Source organism: Aulonocara sp. 'chitande type north' Nkhata Bay, linkage group LG1 (genome assembly GCF_057382095.1).
Source record: "Aulonocara sp. 'chitande type north' Nkhata Bay isolate Kocher_YH1m ecotype deep benthic linkage group LG1, A_spYH_male_GT1.1, whole genome shotgun sequence".
NCBI lineage: Eukaryota > Metazoa > Chordata > Actinopteri > Cichliformes > Cichlidae > Aulonocara > Aulonocara sp. 'chitande type north' Nkhata Bay.
Window position 1 is genome coordinate 14,921,771 of NC_141344.1, and position 22,641 is coordinate 14,944,411.

General features: G+C 40.4%; 1 protein-coding gene across 3 annotated transcripts; it reads right to left on the reverse strand.

Annotated features, from left to right (window-relative positions):
* Positions 1-828: 828 nt before the first annotated feature.
* ahctf1 (AT hook containing transcription factor 1) lies at positions 829-22,601 on the reverse strand. 3 transcript variants are annotated; one of them, XM_086283469.1, is made up of 40 exons: positions 22,458-22,601; positions 19,912-20,038; positions 18,910-19,060; positions 18,672-18,774; positions 18,382-18,562; positions 18,002-18,209; positions 17,710-17,826; positions 17,483-17,567; positions 17,176-17,326; positions 16,924-17,056; positions 16,636-16,817; positions 16,416-16,477; positions 16,136-16,264; positions 15,890-15,980; positions 15,604-15,693; positions 15,088-15,228; positions 14,298-14,402; positions 13,833-13,929; positions 13,559-13,682; positions 13,391-13,447; positions 12,447-12,593; positions 12,055-12,245; positions 11,807-11,951; positions 11,525-11,656; positions 11,252-11,399; positions 10,955-11,105; positions 10,730-10,837; positions 10,331-10,475; positions 9,958-10,173; positions 9,060-9,744; positions 8,731-8,907; positions 8,312-8,417; positions 6,574-6,695; positions 6,183-6,472; positions 4,186-5,925; positions 3,627-3,900; positions 3,261-3,431; positions 3,119-3,183; positions 2,740-2,825; positions 829-2,010 (listed from the first exon to the last, which is right to left on the reverse strand). In XM_086283469.1, the coding sequence occupies exons 2-40, from the start codon at positions 20,030-20,032 to the stop codon at positions 1,812-1,814; spliced, it is 7,626 nt and encodes a 2,541-aa protein (XP_086139595.1). In that variant the 5' UTR covers positions 20,033-20,038; positions 22,458-22,601; the 3' UTR covers positions 829-1,811. The 3 variants fall into 3 exon arrangements, with proteins under 3 accessions (XP_086139595.1, XP_086139675.1, XP_086139709.1); XM_086283549.1 differs by having other exon boundaries at positions 22,317-22,560; XM_086283583.1 differs by lacking the exons at positions 829-2,010; positions 2,740-2,825 and adding an exon at positions 2,837-2,989.
* Between the last annotated feature and the right edge of the window lie 40 nt (positions 22,602-22,641).

Here is a 22,641-nt window from a genome sequence, read left to right on the forward strand (position 1 = left end):
GGCCTCTCAGGGCCACCGTAGTGATAGGTCTAAAAATCAGCATCAAAAGCTAAAAGCACAGTAATGCTACAGTCACACCCAGGAAGACTGTGGTTGGACGCTGGCGCGACCACGTGCAACGAACATATGAACTTCTCGGCTTTGAAATGGTTGATTTGAAAATGGGGGCCAGGTTAGCAGCAGCTTTCGGTCATTTGCTGTGTTCAAAGTGATTTTAGTGCAACCAAACAGAAATCAAAGTAAGCCTGCTATCAGTTTACAAATGCACGGCTGGTAAACAGCCTCACACCTTTAATGGCTTACATTCAGAAATCAGCCAGAACCTCGTAGACCGAAACAGAAATGGAAAAATTCCTCCATAAACAGTGTGGTAGTTGTTCTAGGATAGCAATTTAACTGCAAAATTACAAAGGTACTTGGCAACAATCTTACAACAAAACCAGTATACAACAAATTGAGTCAAATCCTCCGTTTGAAAGAGACCCGTTGCAGACAAGTTGCTCTGATTGGTGCAGACTGACTGATTGCAACATGCATTTATAAATGTGACAGCAGTCATTTGCAAACTTTTGCCAAACTGTCTGAGAACCTGGCTGGCTGCAGTGCACCTTGCAAACAAAAGTGGTTTCCAGTGATTGCGGGTGTTGCATTCCAATCAAGAGACTCAAACAGGAACCACCGATTTTTCCTGGCCATAAGGAGGCTGACATTCAATTCTTACTCCATCACTGAGCTGCAACATATCCCAAAAAAACCACCTTTCTGGTAATACCAAATAGTACCTTTATGTTGGTGAATTGCACTGAATTGAAAGACGCAACACAAATATTCAAGCTTTGCCATATTTATCAAAGAGCAGTCATCAAAAATAAGACATTCTACTACATTCATCAGAAAATAGCCTATGTGTCAGATGTTGATTACGATGAATTTAATCAAACCTATTAACATGTCCCAAATCAAGTTTTACATAAGCAAACCGTTGTGCAAGTTTGTTTTGTGTTTTAGACGATATACAACACCCCATAACATTTTACAGTCCAAACGTGCTAACAGTGCTGTCTTTCACAGAATATCTCTTAAATCAAGTTTAATTTAAGACTAGGGCATAGGCAGTATGATTAGATGACCAAATGCATTCAAGAGACACTTAAAAATTCAGAATCAACATAACTGTTTATTATTTATTTATTAACTTTATTTGGAACATAGCAAAAAAACCAAAATACTATATACAAATTTAGCAGTAGAAATGTATCTCCACTGGGTTGGTTGCTTTTCTTCTTAAATAGAAAAAACAGCAGGCCTTGAACTTTTAAAAGTAAAACAACAACAAATTTTAAAAGAATGTAAAAACCTCTTTAAATCAGAGGCAAGTTCGTTTCAGTCTCTGGTTGTATTAATGGGAGCCTTTAAAAATCCACAATGATTGCTTTCCCTTGAGTCATTCTGCGTGGAGAGAATCAGGCCGAGGGCTGCAGCAGAACATCGAGCACAAAATGGCCACAGACGTAAAAGCGAATGAAATCAAGTTAAAGAAGTACATGTAAACTCCAAAAATATAGTCTCTCACACGCTGCTAACCACCAGCGTGCCTTGTCCCAAAAATAGATTTTTCTGCCTGCATTGCTTTTTTGATTTCCTCCCAACAGGGAAGTCAATCTTGAATCTGCAGCGCTGTGAGGCTTTTGAGGAAATGCGACTGTCTCGAGTTCGGGCATACATTTTTATTTGACAGCTCACAGCTGAGGTGGTTGAAATGTCCATGCAGCCGTCTGAGGTTCACTGGTTAAAAACCGCCGCAAACCTTCCTATAGTTTCTTCCTCCGCGTGACAGGTTTTGTAAAAACTGTGTCCAAGACACGTTTACGTCGAAGGTTCCTGCTGGTGGTCGGTTCCTCTCCCTCTTTAACCCTCCTCGGTGCTCGTGGCATCGAATCGACTGGACTGGGCAGAGGCGAGATCAGTTCGACTTCTGCAAAGGGAAGCGGCGTTGCGACAGCTTTGGATCTGGGGGGATGGAAATTTCAGTTAAAATAAAACCTGCCAATGTGATGTATAATCCGTATTAATGCCAAGACTCAGATTACCGAAAAGCACCACTGAAAGACACAGGAAATCATTCCTGCCTGTGGCCATCTCCCTGTGCAACTCATCCACTTAACACACTGTTTACTGCAACAGCTACACCCTTCTTGCACATTTTCTTTGTTAATATGTGACTTTTATGTATATATATGCCTGTATATACTGTGCTATTCTTAGTTAGTGTATTGTCTGTCTTTGTTAATGTTTGTTTATAATGGAGCACTGTAACAAAAAATTATTTCCCCTAGGGATCAATAAAGTATTCTGATATAGATGTTAAATAAACAAAATAGAAAAATACACAGATACAACTGACATACATATGAATTAAATAATTTATAATAATAATAATAAATTTTCCTTCTTGGTGACCTGTGTATGCAAGTATTTTTACTTGTTTTGCTAACTCGGTCATTAACACCACCACAGTACAGACTTGTAACAGGAAACCTCAGCCTCTATTTACTATTTATGAACATTACTTTATATATATGCGGCATTTCCTGCACCTATCTAGATCTATCTCTCTATATCTATATATCTCTCTGTCTCTATCTATGACAGATATCTAGATATATCCATCTATAGTTTACTTTCATTTTATGACGCTGTATTTTTGCCCGCGTTTCGGTGTAGGATGTAGTTTCTTACTTGGCAGTTCGCTTGTTTGTTTTGCTGCTTTTAGTAGCGCCTGCGTCTCTCTCGACTTCTACATTATGTTCTGAAGACATTTCATCCTGGAAAAAAAGAGAAAAATGGCATCTTCAAAAGAGCTTTCATTTCATTCATCAGTACTTCTGTTACAACCCTTAGTTATCTAGCTTCTGTAGAGCAGTGGTTTAAACTCTTGTGTGCGCTGCGTCCAACATCCTGGTTCAAAGGCTCATAACTGATAGAATAACTATGACGGGGGAGATATATAAAAACAAAATAAACAAATGCAAAGAGAGAGAGAGAAAAAAAAAAAAAGAGATTCGTTATCTTTAGGATAGAAAAAGAAATCAAGTGTGAACAAAGTTGAAGTTCCTACCTGCACTTTGACTCTGCTGCGAGTGACGGGCGCCTCACGTTGTTCAGAGGAATCTGCTCTTCGGGCTGACACAGACACAACAAAGGGTTACAACCATTTACAGAAAAATAAATAAATATGAAGAAACTGATACTCGGCTCACCTCTTGTTCGTCTTCGCGAGGGGGAATAGATGAATGAATTCTCGCCTGGACTGGATTCATCATCCTCAGGTTGTGGGACCAGCCAGTCTTTCCCCAGGGAGTGAACCTGCTCCACTGATGACTTTTTATTCCTCTTGCTTGTTCTCAGCGCCTTCTTAACCATGGCATCATCTGTTTAAGAGGTTACACTTTTAGATCAACACATTTTGAATTCTACATGCACATCATACAAGTTAAACCAGCATGCAGTAGAATAAATTCAGTCTCTTTGTAATCTTCACTAATTTGAACTCGTTGGTACATACAGCTTCACACCGACTGTTCTTTTCTTCTCCCACACAGCCATATTTTAAGTTAAATTCATACCTTCCTGCTTCTCTTCCTCATCTTTAAGTCTCTTGATAAGGGCATCAGCAACAGGAGTCTTAGAGTCCACCTCCAACGGTGAGTTCAAAAGGGGAAGATCTTCCTCTGGGTGGTCCCAAAGTTTGCTTCTAGTGGGGCGACGGGAGTTGGTTCGACTCGCACTTCTGGGCGGTTCGGGTTCGTGTAAATCTCCTGTCTCTGTTGCGTTTTCAGCAGTCGTCTCTCCTTGTGTCTTTTCTGGACTCTTAGAAAGCGACACAGGAACCAGTTTCACCTGGAAATGTTAAATGTAAAAAATGAACGATGGATGGATTGGGATTGCAACATGTAATATGAAAAAATATATATATAAAAAGGCATGCATGATAACTAGAGGTGAAAATCAAAAATGAAAATAAAAGCATTTCATGAAATATGCTTCAAATATTAAGATCATACTTGAGCAGCCTATCTGCAAACATAATCTGTGCAGTTTTGTAGTCCTGGTGTTAAATAAATATAATCTACAAGGTTCAGCATATCAGTTTTACAGATTATAGACAGCTTTCTGAATTCTTACCTGTGGATATACAGTTAGGCTAATCTGGCTTGAGTGTCGAGTTGTCCGGCCAGGGCTAGGAAGCTGCTCTTCTTTGTCTTCTACTTTCTCCAGCACAGTGGACAAAGTCTCTGATGCTTCCGTCTTTGTCCTTCTGGAGCTCCGTCTTACAGGAGAGGCAAACACCTCATCCTGTTCGTGTTCTTCTTTCACGATCTCAAGCGGCGTCGCCACCACTTCAGTGCTACTCGTAATCCTTCGGCTGGACCTCCTTGGAGTCTTTACCTGAGATGCTGCGTGTTTGGATGGGGTTGGAATCTTTGAGCTTGTTCGTCGACTTGGTTTTATTACGGTAACTTCCTCCTCGTGTTTGACTTCATCATCTGTGGCTGTAGACACCTCACTGCCACTTTGAGTCCTTTGACTGGTCCTTGTTGCAGCCACCCTCTGCGAACGTCTGGATGGAGACAATGCCTTGGAGGTTGACGCAACTGAAGTATTGTTATCCATGACCTCAACCTCTTCGTCCTCTTCTTTTGGAAGCTCTGGCTGTGTTTTGCGGGTACTTCTTCGAGGTGTGCTGGCTGGGACTTTGGTTTCTTTAGCCTGTTTACCTTTCCTAGGTGTACGACTCGGTGACGCAGGGACCAGAGTGCTTGTTTTTGTGTCCTCCATTTCCCTGTCGTCCTCTGGCTCATTTGCTTCCTCTGACAGAGGAGAGATAAAAGTTACCATCCTCCCCCTCGTCATCCTCCGTGTTGGAGTGGAAGGAGTCTTCTTCCTCTGAGAGGTAGTAGGCTCTTGTACAGGCTCTTCATCCAGCTCACTGTTTAAGCTCAAAGCCTGCTTTACAGGTTTCTCTTCAACACTTTCATCTGTTCTCGTGCTTCCCTCACCTATCTGCTGCGTTTCCTTCTCCGTTTTAATTTCTTCATCTTTTTCCTCGTCTGCCTCCATTGATGATTTGCGGTCCTGCAGCTCCTCTTCTTCCGTGATAGGCTCCGTTTCTGCACTAGTGCCATTCTCCTCAGGCTCTTCCCGCTCCTCAGCAGGATGGTGTTTGTCCTTTGCTTCCACTGCTACATCAGCAGCTTCTACCTGTGCCAGAGATTCCACGGCTGCAAGACATTCTTCCAATGTAGCTGGGACAGAGACTGAAACAGCAGCAGACTCATGGTCTTCAGTCAACATTACCAACTCTGCAGCCTTCTGCTTTTTAGCATCATCTGACTCTTGGTTTGCTTCAGTAGATTCAGTTTCAAAGTCAGCTTGGAGTTGAACAATTTCTGTGCCATCTATATAGTTCCCATCAACCATTTCAATCTCTTCTTGTGAGGCTTCTTCACACTGGGTGGTATCCTGGTCCTCTGTGCTCAAAAGAATAACCTCAGGTTTGGCCAGAATTTCATTAGTATCCATAACCTGATACTGAATCGAAGGGTCACACGATTGCAAATTATTCTCCATAGGTAGTATGCCTATCCCTTTATCTCCATCCTCATCCACATCCAACATCAAGGAGAAACTGCCGTGACTTTCATCAGCCACAACAGTTGGACGAAGCTCAGGAAGATCCATCTGAGCTCCATCAACCAGGCCGTGCTGTCCCTCCACGAGCTCCACGGGTACCAAAAGGGTGGTAGAAGGTTTGAGCTCCATGTATGGCAATCCTTGCTCTACCGCTTCATCTGGATCCATCATTCCATCATCTGCCCCAAGTCTCACCATAACCACTTCACCCTCTATGTCCTCATCTACCATCTATAAATAAGCAAACACAGAAAGTGAGTTTTTATGAAAGATTTTAAGTACAAAATTAAAAAACAAACAAGACGTATTCAAACATTTTGTTCTGTCTGATGAAAATGAAAAAAAATCCTCAAATGAAAAAGTCGCAAATGTGTCTAAATATTTACACATGACTACATTTTTAAAATAATCAAATGAATTTCCACTTGCTCAGATTGTATACCATCTACTACACGACACACAAAACCCTTCAGGCCTACATTTGTTACCTTCATCTCTGCATTTGGGGTGATCAGAGACAACACAGCAGCCTCCTGCTCCGCTTGTGTTTGCAAGAAGTGTGTGTGGCTCTGCTGTACAAAGGATGGACTGGGTTGGAGGGATGGCAGCTTGTCAGTACCCGGGACCTCCTCAATGATCTCCACCTCACTACCAGAATCTTCTTCTTCCTCTTCCTCCTCCTCATCTTCTTGGTCTGACACTTCCTCCTCATCTTCATCCTCCTCGTCTTCAGACCCAGAGCTAGAAAGGTCTTCACTGTCGTTGACGCTCACAACAGCTATGAGATATTAAACAGAAGCAGAGAAGAAATTTGTAAAACAGCACTGTAATATTAATAGCACCACTGTTGATGTGAAATGCGTGTACAGTTTTCCTCACAGTGGGAATCGGTGCCAGTTGGCTCTGAGGAGGTTACAGAAGCAGCAGACTTTTGGGTGGTAAACATCGGGGGAGCTTCAGCATCGGCCTGCGTCTCCTCTTCATCTTTACCTAAAGGCTCACTGAGAGAGAGTGAGAACAACAGCCATTTTTAACTTCTTGAAAACAACAAGACCGAGTTACATAACATCCTACTGTGAAACAAACTCATGCTAGCAGTACACCGACTGGTAAACAGATTGTGATCATTCTTGTTCCTTTAGAACAGTCAAGATTTAATTCTCAAAACCTGGATAAACTACAGCTTTGGTCCTGGCACCAAAACAACAATTCAGTACTTAAGCAAATGAAACAAGTTATGTTCCTAAAAACATTTCCTTCTCCTCTGGTAAAAAACACAGAACTGAATGTTTGAACCAACGACTAAAAATCTAGTATGATCGGTTTTACAGTTAATCTTTATTGTATCGTATCCTTATGGGTTATGTACGGAGGTGTATAAGGGCCACATCAAGAAAAAAATATATCATTGATCATTTTGAGAATAAAGCTGAAATGTGCAAACTGCCACGTTTGCTACATCCTCTACAAAATTGTTTGTTTAGAGCATTTAGTGAAACAAATTGATCAGCCGTCTTGTGATACAACATACATCCTCTTAATTGCACAAGGGTCTAACAGTCGCTAACCTCACAACTGTCCATTACCAACCCACTCTTGCAAGTTTGTGTTTTTCCGACTGCACCATCTTTTCAGCGTCCTTATACTGATCACTAGTGGTGCAACGGATCACGGTTGATCCGTAATTCGAACCGATCCCACTCCACGGTTCGGTACGCACGTGATCCGAAGATTCGAAAAAGAAGAAAAAAAAAAAAAAGTATGTGTATGGTGCGCGTGGTCAGTCTGTCAAGCGATCGTTATGGCCAGCGCTAGCGGTCCAAGTGGAGGAGCAGAGGAGTTTGCGGCACTTAAGCAGCCCTTTGCTGCCCACTCCGACCGGGCTAAAGCTATTACAAAAGCTACTGGGGTGTTTAGCTGCAGACGGGAGACCGTATTCCCTTGTACAAAACAGGGGGTTTAAACTATGATGAACGTGCTTGAGCCATGCTATGATATCCCGTTGCGCGTCCACTTCAGTGACAAGATCGTACCCAGGCATGTATGAGCAGGAAAAGTTTAAAGTTATGGCTGAACTGTCCCAGGCATCTTCTGTTGCGCAACTACAAATGGGTGGACCTCCAGGTCAACGGAAAGCCACGTGACCGTGACCACTCATTATATCACAGCGGAGTGGTAGATACAAAGCCCTGCCCTATACTGCACCTTAATTTGATTTTATATAATTCCGTGGAATGAGTCTTGAGTTGAATGTTTTAATAGGCAAAAAATACTTAAATGTTAAAATTTTGTCTTTTTCTTTTTTTGCTGATCCGAAAATTGATCCGATCCGTGACTTAAAACCGTGATCCGATCCGAACCGTGAGATTTTTGATCCGTTGCACCACTACTGATCACCCTGCTGTGTTAATGTGCTAAAAGAGACATCATTTCCTTCCTTGTCACTAAAACCGATTCTGAAGTATGATTTCAATAACTCAGAGCCTATAGCAATTTTAATTCTCAGAATTTTGACTTTATTCTCAACATGATCAATAATATTTCTTTTCTTAATGTGACCCTAAATACTCCTTCGTAGCTATGAGTTTAAACGACTCTGTTTTTTTTTTATGTTTACCTGTTGAAGGAAGGCTGGTTCTGTGATGTATTGTGGATTGCTGAGCGGGTGAGTGGAGGAGACAGATCACTACCAAACAGATGCCTCTGAACAAACTCTGTCAGATCTGATGGAAGGAAAAACAGCAACTTTATTAAACTTTAAAGAAACAACACAAAAAGACAGTAATCACCATCATTACCATGTAGTTGCCCAAGAAAAAAAATCATTATTCAATATAATAAAAATCTGGAATCTGAAGTAATTTTAATTTGAAACCAACAGATAAAAGTAATTAGTATGTCTTCAACAATTTTTAGAAGACTTTCTTCACACCTTTTACCACCTCGAGTATCGCGAATCCTTATAGTCTAATCTAATGTGGTAAAATCGTTTAACTTTATCAGTTACAATATAGATTAATAAGTTGAAATGTGGACCTGTTGATTGTTCCAGATCTGCCTCTTCACTTGTCGTTTCAGTTACTCCAGGAGGTTCAGCATGCTCGCTGAACTCTGTGGCCTCTGATTGGACATCCCGGCCCTCGTCTCTAACTGGGAGATCTTGAGATTCAGCGTCAGTGCTAGAGTCTGCGCTGTCAGTTCCCTGGTCACGATCTAGTAGAATACATGTTTTGTCAAGCAATGTTTGAGAGAAGTACTGCCAAACGTATTTTCAAAATCATGATTTTGGATTTCGGTGCAGTGCAACCTGCTCCAAAAATCAGTTCTGAAAAAACAAACTATAAAAACAAATAAGAATAAATTACCTTGAAGATGAATAGATGTCTCATTTTGGTCAACAATGGCAGCATCTTGCTTGGTGCTTGACTCAACGTCCAGATCATCTTCTTTATTAGACTGAATTTCTTCCTCAGTTTTAGCCTCCTGGTCAAGATCAACTTCCATCACATCCTCTGGTGTATTTTCTTCCCTTACGTCATCTTCTTCCTTTTCTGAATCCTCTGACGTCAGAGGAAGGGTTTGCTCAGTTGCTGGTGAGGCCATTACCTCGGCTGTTGCCGCGGGTTCTTTTTCAGCCAAGAATTTAACATTCACCGTCACTACATCATCATCATCATCTTTCTCTGTACTGACGTGTCCATCCTTTTCCTCATTGTTTATTGAAAGAGGAGCATCAAAATACTCTAGAGTGGTGTCTGTTGACCGAACAGATGTTGTGCTGGTGTCAAGGTTAAAACTAAGATGTGTTTGTGTTGCATCCGATTGTTTTTGTTCTGCAGCGCCTTCAAGGGCGGAGGATAACTCGCTCTCGGAGCGTTTCAGCTGTGAGGGAATTCCACCTTCTGAAGGCAAGAACTTTACATGTGGTTGTTCCCCTTCCTCATCTCCATCTTCTTCCTCTTCAGCAGGCTGTAATGACCAGGTCTTACGTGTGGCCTTGGACAGTGCCGAGCTTCTGGTCAGCCGACTAATCTCACTGTCTGCTGCCATCTACAGAAAAAACAGAGATGATTGGAAGACACAGTTTATTTATTAGACCATCATAATGCACAATTAGTTTTTTTTTTCTTGTTTAAGATAATTAAAAATAAAAAAAAGGAGCCAGGTGGTTCCCCTATTAACATGCTCAGCTAAAATTAGCTGCAACCTCACAAATGGAAAAAAGAGGTTCTGTGTGTTCCACGTGTGCCTTTTTTTTCTTACCCCATTAGTCCATCGGATGCCCTTCTCAACTTCTGGGGATTCTGACTCTTCAATAAAGGTGATACGGTTCTCTTTGCTGCGGATAGGAGGTGTAATAGAGCGACCTGGTGAAGCAGAAGGCGTGGCAACGGGTGTGGGCCTCAGGCTGCTGCGCAGGATGGACTGGGGAGTGAAGGCTGAGAAGACTGGGCCAGAAGCAGCCAAGGCCCGGGCTCGCTGACGAGGAAAACACATGAAAAGTGTGAGTAACAAAATACTAAAGATACTCCACAGTATTATCATAAACTATTAAATATCACAAAAAGCATAGAAAATATGAATACTGTAATCCTGGACTACATAACAACAAGCAATTCTAAATTCATCTACTGACCTTGACAACCTGAGGTGTTTGCAGCAAACAGAGTTCAGGTGCTTTGCTAACACTCTTGGGTGAAACCCAGGCACTGGGAGGTCTGGGAGGGCTGAGAAGAGGCCGAGGTGTTTGACAGGAAGGATGAACCACCAAATCGATCAGCCTGGGAGGAGGAACACAAACATGAATTTAGGATACTGTCTTACCAAAATTTAACATTACGTGGAGTACAATAACCAGATATTTTAATATTTATACAACATATTTTAATATTAACATTTTTATAAAATAAGAAATGAAAAAATAAATTAGAAAGACAGCTTTGTGTCAGATGGACAAACACGTCAAGTTAATATCAACGTTTCCCCCTCATGATCGGTAAAATCCGTATTATACGATTCAGTTTCACTGATGTACCTTGACTTTCGTTTGGAGGTCATGGTGATTGGAGTTCCAAGGAATGGTTCAGGAAGGCCAATGGAGGATGGCTTAGGGCTAGAGCCAGGAACCTCAGCTGCCCTGGGGCTGGAAAAAATGACCAGGCAACAATTTGCAATAAGCAAATTAAATAAATCAAAATGCAAATTTTTTTTTTTTAAAAAAAGTTAATTTCAAGATGCAATTTTAGTATTTTATATTGACCTGTTAGCAGGAGAGCACTGTGGTGTAGCTCCTTTGCCTAACCACACTTCTTCAATCTTGCTCAGGACATTGTTGATAAAACCAGCCCTGGACATTACCTTCTCTTTAGCGGTGTGTTTGGTGATGGTTGACAGTGGCTGTGGCCGGGACACTGGGACAGAGAAAGAAAAAACATTGTGCATTTGCTGAATAACCCTCTTCGGGATTATTATGATACTCTGTAAATGCTTCAACACAGTCCTGTGAAAACAGGTTTCCACTGAGGTGAACTGCTACAAACATGAAGCGTCTCATTACCTTCTCTGTGGATGGTGTTGGGATGTTGGTAGGGCTTAGCTCTCTCCATTGCCAGTTTCCTCTGAACTCTCGGCAAAACTTTGCCATACAGATCCAGGATGGTGTTCCTGGTGTTGGATCGTTCTTTAAGCTTTGGGTCTCGTTCGTTCTATGATTAAAAAACAAAAGCACAAACAAGAGAACATGGTTAGAAAAAGCTTATTTCTATATAAATCTAATAGTCACAGAATTTCTACCATTTCCATTTTATTAGCTTCTATATGTCAAACATACCACTAAGTTCATTCTCAGGGTGTGGTTGAGCTGCAGAGCAGGGATGTAGTTTGCTTGCTGAAGGTAGTGAACCATCAGTAGTTCTCTGTTCTGGAGACCACCTGTCCCCTGGAGAAACTTCTCCAAACATTCCTAAAACACAAACCAATAACCAGGGATTTAAGCAATAATTTAAAAATACAAAGGTGAAACAATTACAATGTAATTAAAAATAAATAAATAAGAAAACAAATCAGAAATCTCACAACCAACTTTTTATCAGTGCTTTCACCATCTCTCTACCTGTTCATTGAGGCCCAGGGGCAGCTTGAGCAGCTCCTTGATGAGGCCCAACTCCTGGCAGCTTTCATACAGGAAACCGAGCAGCTCAGTCATGTTGAGGCGATTAGAGTGCTGCCGGAGGAGGTACCATGCTTCTATGAGACACCTGGCGGGAGGGCAAACAGATTGGTTAATGAAGATCAAGCAGCTGCTGCATACTTGTAAAGAGATTAAAAGAATTAATAAATACTTTAATGCATTAAACGTACCTGTTGTGCAACAGCACAGACAGGCAAAGCTTGGCCTGTGAAGTGTTGGAAACCGCAGGTTTTGTGACATGGAAGTATCGTAGAGCCACTGACTGTTGGCCCTGGCACATCAGCGCTTGCAGAACGCGCTCATGCTGCCACTCAAAGTGAAACTGAGAAGCGGCTGGGTGCAAAAGAAGCTCAAACGAACTCTGATGAGGAAAAAACGAAGGAATTAACATTACACTTACTGAAGGATAAACATAAAAAAAACCTGTCACATCATGAGGTCTGATTATACATGCACATGTCTCTGAGTTAGCAAAGGCCTTTTCACATAGGACGCAGCACGCAAACCCATTCTTTTCTATTGCTTACGATGCATAATAATGGTTTCCAATCAATGCTTTTACCTGATGGTCATGATGGTCCAGGAGCCATAGGCCTTGTACTAGTTTAATGAGTCCAATAGGGATAGCAAAAGCTGTGGGGAAAGACTCCACTGATGCGCCGTCCTTATTGGGGAAGGAGTACATGACATCTAACAAGAGGTAAATCACCTGGAACAACAGGTCAAGGCTCATACAAGCAAAAGGAATCAAGTTAAAATCTCACTATAATGATCACAGCGTGTGTCCGTTCCCCCAATTTCTAGATGTGCTGATGAAATATACCATATAAACTACCTGGGATAGCAGGATTATCAACGTCAATATAGCCACTGGGAACTATTTTTATAAATCGCTCAAATCCTTAGAAACTATATATATTATTTGGAATAAAATTAAAATCAAAATTAACTGCAACATTAGGTCTATGTTATGTGTATGTTGTTGTTTGTAAATACATTTTTAGTGCATTGCCACTTTAGGGTCACTGGAATGTATTGTCTAACTGTAAATAAGTGTTTAAACAGCAGCATAACAGTGCCTATAATTCATTACTTTGTCATATCCTCCTGAGACCCGACCAATTCATTTTGTCCTCTGCAGTGGACAATAAAAATTAAACTGAAAGATACTTTTTTCCTTCAGTTCTCAGGAGGATATACAATGAATGTGTAGCATACAAAGCATAAGAATAAAGATATGAAAATATGAACAGCGTTTTCACCATCTCACTCTATAAAGTGAAAATGTTTGAATACATGAGTGAAATAAACAAATGATGATAGCCTGTTTTGCTAGTTCAAATTAGTGCTTAAGATGGTCATCTGTGTTAATATTTACTGAAGTTGACTGAAGTTAATGGTCTAAAAATAATCACTAACAATCTAACAGTTGTGTATATAGTGTTAAAATGCATACATGCTGAAGATATATGATTCTGTAAACAGACAGTATGAGTTGAAGGATACAATCGCATGTTTTGCAGCCTCATCAATGTTGTCCAGCAGATATATGTCAAGCAAGGCCTGCAAATCACACAATTGAGAATCTTAAAAATTATAAAAGCATATTAAATAATAAGTATTGTTTGTTTAAAAATAAAATGAATAAAGTAAAATATAGATTTAAATTCTTACATGCAGCGTAGGTGGTGGGTATTGCCCCGTTCCACCTTCATCCCTTTTCCACAGGTTCGTCAAGCGTTCGCCACACTGGCCAACTAAACCGTCGATCATCAGGCAGTCTGCGCACCACTTGCCCCTGAGAAAACAGCAGGTGGTCAGCATAATCAAAGGAAAACAGGAGACAACTCGTAAACCTGGAACGGGCACATCTCATAGACGTTTGCGTTTGTTATAAAGGAGGCCTAGATTTTAATGCATGTACACCCAAACTCCTTTTGTTACTCACTTGGCCAGCCTGGTCAGCTCCTCCCTGCGTATGGTGTAATAGTTGCTGATGACCGAGTGAGTATAGAAAGGCCTGGAAATCTGAAGAGCATCATCATCTAGTAAAGTAAGGAGAAACATTTTTTAAATAAATACAGCAATAATTTTCTAGTCGTTGCAAATAATTTGAAAATAAAGTTCAAATAAACAAACTAATGAAGACATGTGGACTAGTTACTCCAAGAACCTAGTCCTCCTTGTTTGCTTAAATAACCAGGGGTTAGTTATAACGGACATGTTTCTTTGCAGAAATAAACAAAACCAGTCGTTTTTTTAAGTGCTCTCACATTTATTATATTCACTTATTTAGTGACACGTTGTTAATTGGTCTTAAATGTGTTTCTCTTGAAAAATATATGCTTTTCCATTTTTTCATAGGGGTTTCATTTGATACATTTTCAGATTACGTATGACAGCATCACTTTACCTGAACCCTCAGGGAGCAAGCCAGTACGACAGAACCAAAGGACCACCTGAGCATACTTGGAGATGAGACTGGACACCATATTCTTGTTCATTAAACCCACCAGACCTGAAACAAGAACATAAATGAATGTTAGTGACAAAGGAGCTCACGATCCATGACAAATCATAGTTTATTACAAAGTGTAAAGTATGAAAAGAAAGTGTTGTATATGTTGTTGTCATCACTGTTTGGCTCTATTTCACAATCTAATGAAAATCAAAATCCCATCCATCCATTCTCTTCCTTGGATCACAAATGCAGGTCACACTCGGGACAAAATAATCTCCCTACACCAAAACCACAACTGTGTGTCAAAAGGCTTTGATAAATCAATAAAAAGAACTGCAGGCATTTTTTGCAGTCCATTAAATAAGGTTGTTGACCACACTACGGCAGCAGTTATTCTACTTTTAGTTATTCTACTCTAGATATGGACCTGTAGTCATGGACAAAGTCAAAGATTCACTAAAATCTGATCAACACTCCAGGAGGAGTAGTAATTCTTGTGGCTGGATGGAGACTTTTAAGGTACAGTGCTCATTGGACCTTCGGCCAGAAGAGCTAACCAATCAAAATACACAAATGGCTAAACTTCATAAAAGCTTTCTAAACAAAACTAATCAAAGGATATCGCATTACAACTTAAAAGTACCAATAAGTACCAATATGTGTTGACGTGTCAGTTAAAGCAGTTTCAACAACACGACAGCAAAATATAAAAGTTGTACATGCAACTGTGTGGACAGGGCACCTTTTTGTGTGAGCTCCTGAGCTTCACTGAGCAGACAGTGGAAAATGGCACTGAGGTTACTCAGCAGTCTTTGAGTGTGCTGCAGCAGCTGCATGGTCTGAGGGTCTGTGAAGTTAGATGAGCTGTCAAACAGCGGTGAACCTGCAGAGGATCACATAAATGGATCTATTAAAAATACATTTGCAAACACAAGCACAGGAATGTAAATAAATAAATAAATATTCATTCACAAATAATGTAAAATTCTGACAAGGAATAGAGCAAACATGTACCGGTATCTAATGAAAGGTGCTGCACAGATGGGTTATGCAAACATATGAATTCAAATCTATTCAAATGTATTAAAGGGAATGGAGAAGATTTATACACATATAGTTTTAGTTTATCACTAGTACACATTGAAGGTTGAGAAACTTTTGAAATGTAGTTAAACATCCGGTTTGTAAAAGTAACTTTCTAATTTAATAGAACATGTGTAAAAAACAAAAACAAACAAACAAACAAAAAAAAACATACAGATGCCATCCAGTTCCTCCTTGGTCTGAACTACTTTGTTCCAGGCCCAATCCAGGATGTAGCGCAGATTCAATGCAGAGCCTGGTTGTTCTGTTGAAGGAGAAGAGAATTTGGAGGCGTTAACATCAATATAGGTGGTTACAATTTGTACAGAGAAGAGTTTAGCACAGATTTAATAGAACATACAAGTATGCAACAGGTAAATGTATCTTTGTGAATAACTATCATGTATGCCGTGAAACTGGGTGACATGAGCAGTTTAAATAAATCTTATTTTTAGTTGTACCTTCTGCAGTCCACTGCTTAATGCAACCAGTTATCAGTCCCAAGGAACTAGTCTCCACCGCTGTAGACAAGATGGCATCAAGCTGCTCTTCCTGAAGAACAAAGATGAGAATACAAACGAATAAAAAAAAAAAAAAAAAGAATATTTCACTTGTAAATTTTTAAGAAAATCTTTTTTCAAATAATATATACAAAAAGAGGAAGTAAAAAAGTGGGGTCCACGTGACGCTCACAAGTCTGCATGTACCTGAGACAGGCTGGATGGCTGGGTGTCAGCCAGACGGGATGAAAGTAGGCCGGACATAAGGCAGTGAGAGTAGCTAGTGGAGATGGTGTCACTGGAACAAGGAGCAGCTTTCTTCAAAAAACCCAGGGTCTGGTTTTAATGACAAAAATGAAATGATTGTGGGTTTAAAATAAGTTTAACTTCAATGTATGCCTATATATTTAAGAGAGAGAGAAAGAAAACAAACAATACCAACAAAAAAAACCCAAAACAATGATGAGGTGAACAACAAGAAACTTGCCTCTTTCTGATACCCAGAGCATGTTAAGTGCACAATTCCAGAGTTGAGCAAACAAGTAGCATCTGAAATGGAAGAAAGGAAGAAGAGAGAGGGAGAAAAGCAAACCAAACTCATTTGTCATATTATAATTCAAAAAGAAGCATTTTAGAGGCTAATACAAGCTTACATTTTTGCATGTTTCCAAGCCAAGGCTGTGGTGCATGTGTTGTGTTAAACCTACCAAAGTTATAAGTGGTGGGGTTAAAGTACTGTTCTGGTGGAGGGCAAGTGAAGGGAAGGCCCCTGCTCAGGCTGCGCTCATGTACCACCACATCTAGGAAGACATGTGGAGATACCATCTGCACCACTGGATCCAGAGACCAAGCAGCAAGGTATGGACACATCTGCAGAGACTCTCCCGTTCTGCCATAAAACAACGAGTACAAAAATGCATTACATTAATATACTAAACTAAAACATGCATAAAATAAAAAAATGAAAACACAACAAATGTTTTGAAATCACTTACCTTAAAGAGTCTGGCATTTGTGCGTGGTACCAGCGGTTGATGTCAAAAACCCCGATGTAGGTAGACAGACTTCCTTGGCCGTAGGCCTTGACTTGCCAGGTAAAGATGGACACACTGGTGTCTGGAGATGCAACTGGAAAGGGAAAGAACAGAGGATAGATGAAAAGTGTGGTGTGAAGTGATTGAAGAAAGTAATAAAGACGATAAAGTTTAGATACGCTGTGTAAAGAAGGGTTCAGTGCTTTTAAATACCTTCATTCATGCTGTCGTCCCTGTCAGGATGAGGTCTGAATTTCTCAATAGTCTGGCAGCTCAGGAGGCGGGTGTTTGTGGCCTGTGCCCGGAGAGGGAAAGCCGTGCCACTTAAATCCTGACTGTAACGTTCCTCACAATACTCGAGACCCTGTGTGAGTGTAAGATAAAAAAATGTTTTAAAAAAGGATGTAACAGTTATTAATAGTTAGTATGAGGAATACACTGTGCATTTGCTGGGATCTGCCCAGTATAGGATTCACTATTTGAAATCAATATACATTTATTTCTTATATGCAATACAGACCTCATAGAGGATCTTTCCAGAAGTTAAACACTTTCTTTCACTGAAGGCCAACTGAAGCAAGCGCAGGGTGACCACGTCTCCCTCACTGTGTGGGAGTAAAAGGATGCAGAGGGAAATAAGAATTTGAAATAAACACAAACAAACAAATGCACACACACAGTCTGGCTGGAAGCAGTTCTTAAAAATACTTGTTTGTAAACTAAAGCAGAGTTAAAGGCAAAACTTACAGATCCTGCGAAGACTGGATCGCCCAGAGGTAGCAGCAGTTCCTGGGGTCGTTCTCTGGCTCCTGGAAAGTGAAGGCATATACAGGCACCCTGCCACCCTCTAACTGTGAGTGGTATCTGCAATAAACAATGGAAGAAAGGCAAATGCAAATATAAATATATATATATATATATATATGCTAAACATGCTATTCTTACTGTTTTGACTCTAGTGGGAACTACAACTTGCAAAATAAACACATCTTTTACACAAAGTCTACGGATAGAAGTCGGAAGAAATACTAGCACTCACTCTTTCTTTAAAGTCTTCATGTTCCACAGCTGTAAGTATCCATCTGAAAATCCTACTGCCAGGTGGTTGGTCCTAGAGATGTACTGCAGAGCTGTGGCTCCAACTCCACTGGGTCCATTCAGCTGGAGACAAAGATGTCTGCCCTCTCTTGTGCTGACTTCTCTTAGCTTGGGGATTTCTGCAGGAGATTTAGTCACTACCTGCAGGTCTGCAAACAGAATAAATATAAAGGGAGAGATTCTTTAAGAAAAAAAAGGACAATCTTTAGTTACCAGAATATGTTTGCATACAATGAAAAGGTGAAATGGGAACAGAAAGTACAGACATCCACAAAAGTATGAAAGCATAGTACACGTCACTTCCTCGTTGAAACTTCTCACCTGAAGCATCAAGTTCACTCTGGTTGCAGGAAAGATCATCGAGACAGAGGTCCACAAGGAGTACGTGACCGAGATCCGTTACTACGGCCGCAATTCCAAAGAACCAGCGCAAACCCTGGTGAAGGTGTTGTGTTGACGTGCTTGCTCCGCCATAATTCACTAATGGCTCAATAGCTGTGATCTAGATGCAAGAGAGTTTTAGAAAAGAAAAACAGAAAATGTTCACGTTAACTAAAGTTCTAGAAACTTGAGTCTAAATGTTAAAATAGTAAAAACTATGGTCAACCCACTCTGCCTGGTATGACAACAGCCTTCACCACTCTTGACAGTCCCAAGTCATAAAGACACAGCACGCTGCCTTCTGTTTCCTCCAAGCCAACCAGCAAACCAGACCTGTTAAAATTAACCAGCAGAGGACTTAACATTTGCACTGTCATTATTTTTATTATGTATGCACTTCATAGTGAACTTTCACTGATTACATCCACATCCAAATGAGCCAAATAAATCATGAAATAAAGCCCGAACCGTTTCAGCCAGCTGAAGTCTCTGGCGGCAAGGACATTGGGTGGGTGCTCCCCTCCGCCACTGAAGCAGTATGCAGACAGCCGTTCTCCTGTCACTGCATGGACCACCTCCAAATGGGGTCCACAGGCCAGCCAGGCCAACCCGCTGCGACCTACATACACAGACAAGGACAGAAAAGTTAAAAGCTGCAGGTCATTGTGCAGTTTAAGCTGAAAGCTAGCCTTGTGATGATAAAGCAGGAAATTACTACAAAAAAATAAACATTTTTAAAAAGGCTTTTGGTATGTCTGATTTTGAGGTGATTTTCTTCCTCCCTTTTAATTACCCGATGTTGCAACATCAGTAACTTATTTACACGGTAAAAGAATTATGTGAAGCAAAATAATTAACAAAAAAAATACTAAAAACAACAAAAGAAATGAAAACCTATGTGTGTGTATGAATGGATTTTTATATTTAAGAAACAATCAGCTTTAACATCTGGATCGCTGTCTGCCTTTATTTTATGATGTTGCAAGTTCTTGAAATTCTTATTGTCCTGCAAAGTGAAAGTTGGTTCATGGATGGAAGCCTGGAAAGATGAGTTACCATTTGCACTTCCATTCATAACTTATCTGCTCTTTTATTTGTTTGCAAGAACATGCTGAAATTCTTTTCAAACCAAAAATCCATCCAATAGTAAAGTGTGTCAAAGTCAAAGGTCAGACAATATAGACCACATGTCCTAAACATGCAGATTAAGCAGCGACTTGGACAAAAAGAAAAAAAAATGTTTTTCTTGATGTCAGACTGTCATAAACCAAGTAGCTCATCAGATTTATTTTCATGTATTATTTAGTGATTCTTTTCCCACCGGGTGATATAGTTTCAATAGTTCATTATATAACATGTTTTCATATGACGATGATGGTATTGTATTTCATATCCTTTATTTGCTATTACAAATAAGAGAGAAGAAAAAAAGGCTGTTAAATGCTTAAAATAATAATGAAATATTCTTACCAACGGTAAACCTCCCATGAAGAACAGAATCTAGCGTAATCTCATCTTCCCCCAGAGCGTCTACAGTCACTCCTGAGAAAGGCAGCAAGCTGCTGGTGACTTGTGCAGTCAGGTCATGCATTGTTCACTGCATAAAAATAAAAAGGAAATAAATAAATGTTAAAAAGATTATTTTATTTACATTTCACCCAATCTTTTGGCCAAATATGATAAAACTATTATTAGATTTTTTTGGGGGGGGGCAGCTTACAAAATGGGCAGAGCCAAAAGGAAAATTATAAAACCAATTTTGTTAATTTGGGTTGAATTTACACAAAAAAGACAGACATTTTATTTATCAAAGGGGTCAGAAATAAAATGCACATATTTATGTCAAATAAGGAAACAAACTCAGGCTTGATTTGTATGTATTCATCTCCCACAGGCGCATTCTGAGCCAGTAAAAACCCTGTCAATAGTCAAAAACATCTATTTCCCTCCTTCCATATTACCCTAGCCAAGCTATTCGCTCATTAAGTAAACACAAATTAAAACGTCCTCCTGAACCCTTACTAATCCCTAAAACCACTTTGGGGTTTATGTGCTTGACCAGGTTTCTACACAAAAGAGGTCTTTCTTTCAAAACACTGCCTGCGCCCCCCCAGTTGTCAGGAAATATGCTGTCAGCAAACTTTTGGACAGCTGGGGCTGAGAATGGGCTTGCTTTCCAATCCACAACTCGTGGCATACAGCTGCACATCTGTTAGCACATTCTTCTCACAGTGAGATGAGAAGTAAAGCGCTATTACAATAATAGAGTAGCCAACCTGCTCAAGTGGCCTTTTCCCCCCCTGTTCATAATAACTGACACTACCAAAACATGTAAATTCACAGGTCTACATCAACAGCACTGTAAACTAGAGATTTCAAGGTCATTTTATTTTGTGGTTCAAAAGCTGTATACTCCAATTTCCTCTACATAGTGCAGACCACTCCTAAAACTTTACTCGTGTCAGATTTTTTTTAATGTTTAGTTCATGTTATTACCATGACTAACACAAGTACGCTCATGTATATGCCGTCGACTGGCCCCGTCATTGCACTAGTGCTCCACTAAGATAGCATTATCTGCGTTACTCTGTTGTGTATACAGTGCTGACAAAAATTCGTCTGTTACGTTTAGTTTGCACAATAGTACCCAATACCGCCCCCTGTGGCCACATAAGGAAACACGTTGGATTCAAGTGAACTCCCGCGCAACAAGCCTGTAGTCCAGCAGCCACATGCCAGGGCATGAGTTTGAACACACAGATATAACATTTACAAAATAATAAATATATATTCTCTGTCGGAGGCAAATGTTTTTAGAACAACAAAACACTATTGAAAAGCACGTATGGGTTCAACAAACAAACATATAGCGATCACGTGTGTCAACATTTGTCAAGTCTGTGTGACACCTATATGCATTTCTAACATTTTCAACTTTCTACAAGACAGAACATGTACATATAGCGATGATGAAAAATGTGAGACAACATAAAAACATTATATAGCTCCATAAACCACAGTAACCACATGTTGTCTGGCTCGTTAGCGTCTACATGGTATCAAAACATTTGTTTACATTGCTAAGTAACGCACAATGGTGATAAAATTAAAAAGATAAATGAAACAATGCAAGTGTTATCTAGTGCTGGACAATAAGTAGTAGCCTTGATACACTTGCATTAGCAGGTTACCGAGTTAGCTTGCAAGGTTATGCAGGATTACAGTTTATTCAATTTCACCCTTAAAGTTAAGAAAGCTAACTCTAAGGTTAGCCATCTGCATAACTAACTATTTGGAAGTTGTTGCCATTTCATGTAGACTATCAGGTCTGTGCTACAACAAGTCAACTACAGCGGTGACTGAAACTAAAACCATCACGTTTTAACCACTAGTCGAAGGTAAAGTAAGGGTGGCTAGCTAAACTAGCCCGAGGTACAGCAATACTTTCGCTAACGCAGCTAACTTTGTGCTAGCAGTGTGCGTCTAACTTGCGGTATGTTTGTTTTTTCCACCCCAGCTAATAACTATAACTGGCATTTATCATTGTTGACATCTTAGCAAAAACACAGCTCTGTCAGCGACGAGTCTTGTTTTACTTCAATCTGAGTATATAGGTGGACTGATGTCCTTTTGGTGGTTTAGCTTCAGTTAAAACGTAACGCCAGACAGCGCAGTTAGCTTGTAGCTTCTGGCAGCACCGCAGCAGAGTTAGTTTCTATTTAACACAAGTGACGCCCCCATTGTGAATCTGTGTGGGGATTTACTCGGCATAAACTCATTTAGTGAGCCGAGCTGGCCCGATTACATCTTTCCAAGCTGACCTGGAAAACGTGAGGCAATGTGCCGCTAGCTTTTGCTACCAACGTTTACACTACCTGTGCGAGAATGTTGATGGCTATATCAGAGCCACAATTGGTTCGTTTTCCTTTATAATTATCTCGATTCCTTTCTTCCTCTGTCATAATCCGTTGCTTTTTAAAGTACCTCTCCTACCGATAGCCCTCTAGGAGATTCACCTGACAAACAAGCACGAAAGGATCCTCTGACTTCAGGCTCCAACAACGCAGAGCGCCATTTCCACAGTCGAAAAGTGCTCTGACGCATTTCTTCCTCGCTGTGGTTCCGACAGAATAGACACACATCGAGGACGCACTGCTGCCCCCCTCAGTCTGGGCATTGCTTCTGTTTGAACAATAGAAA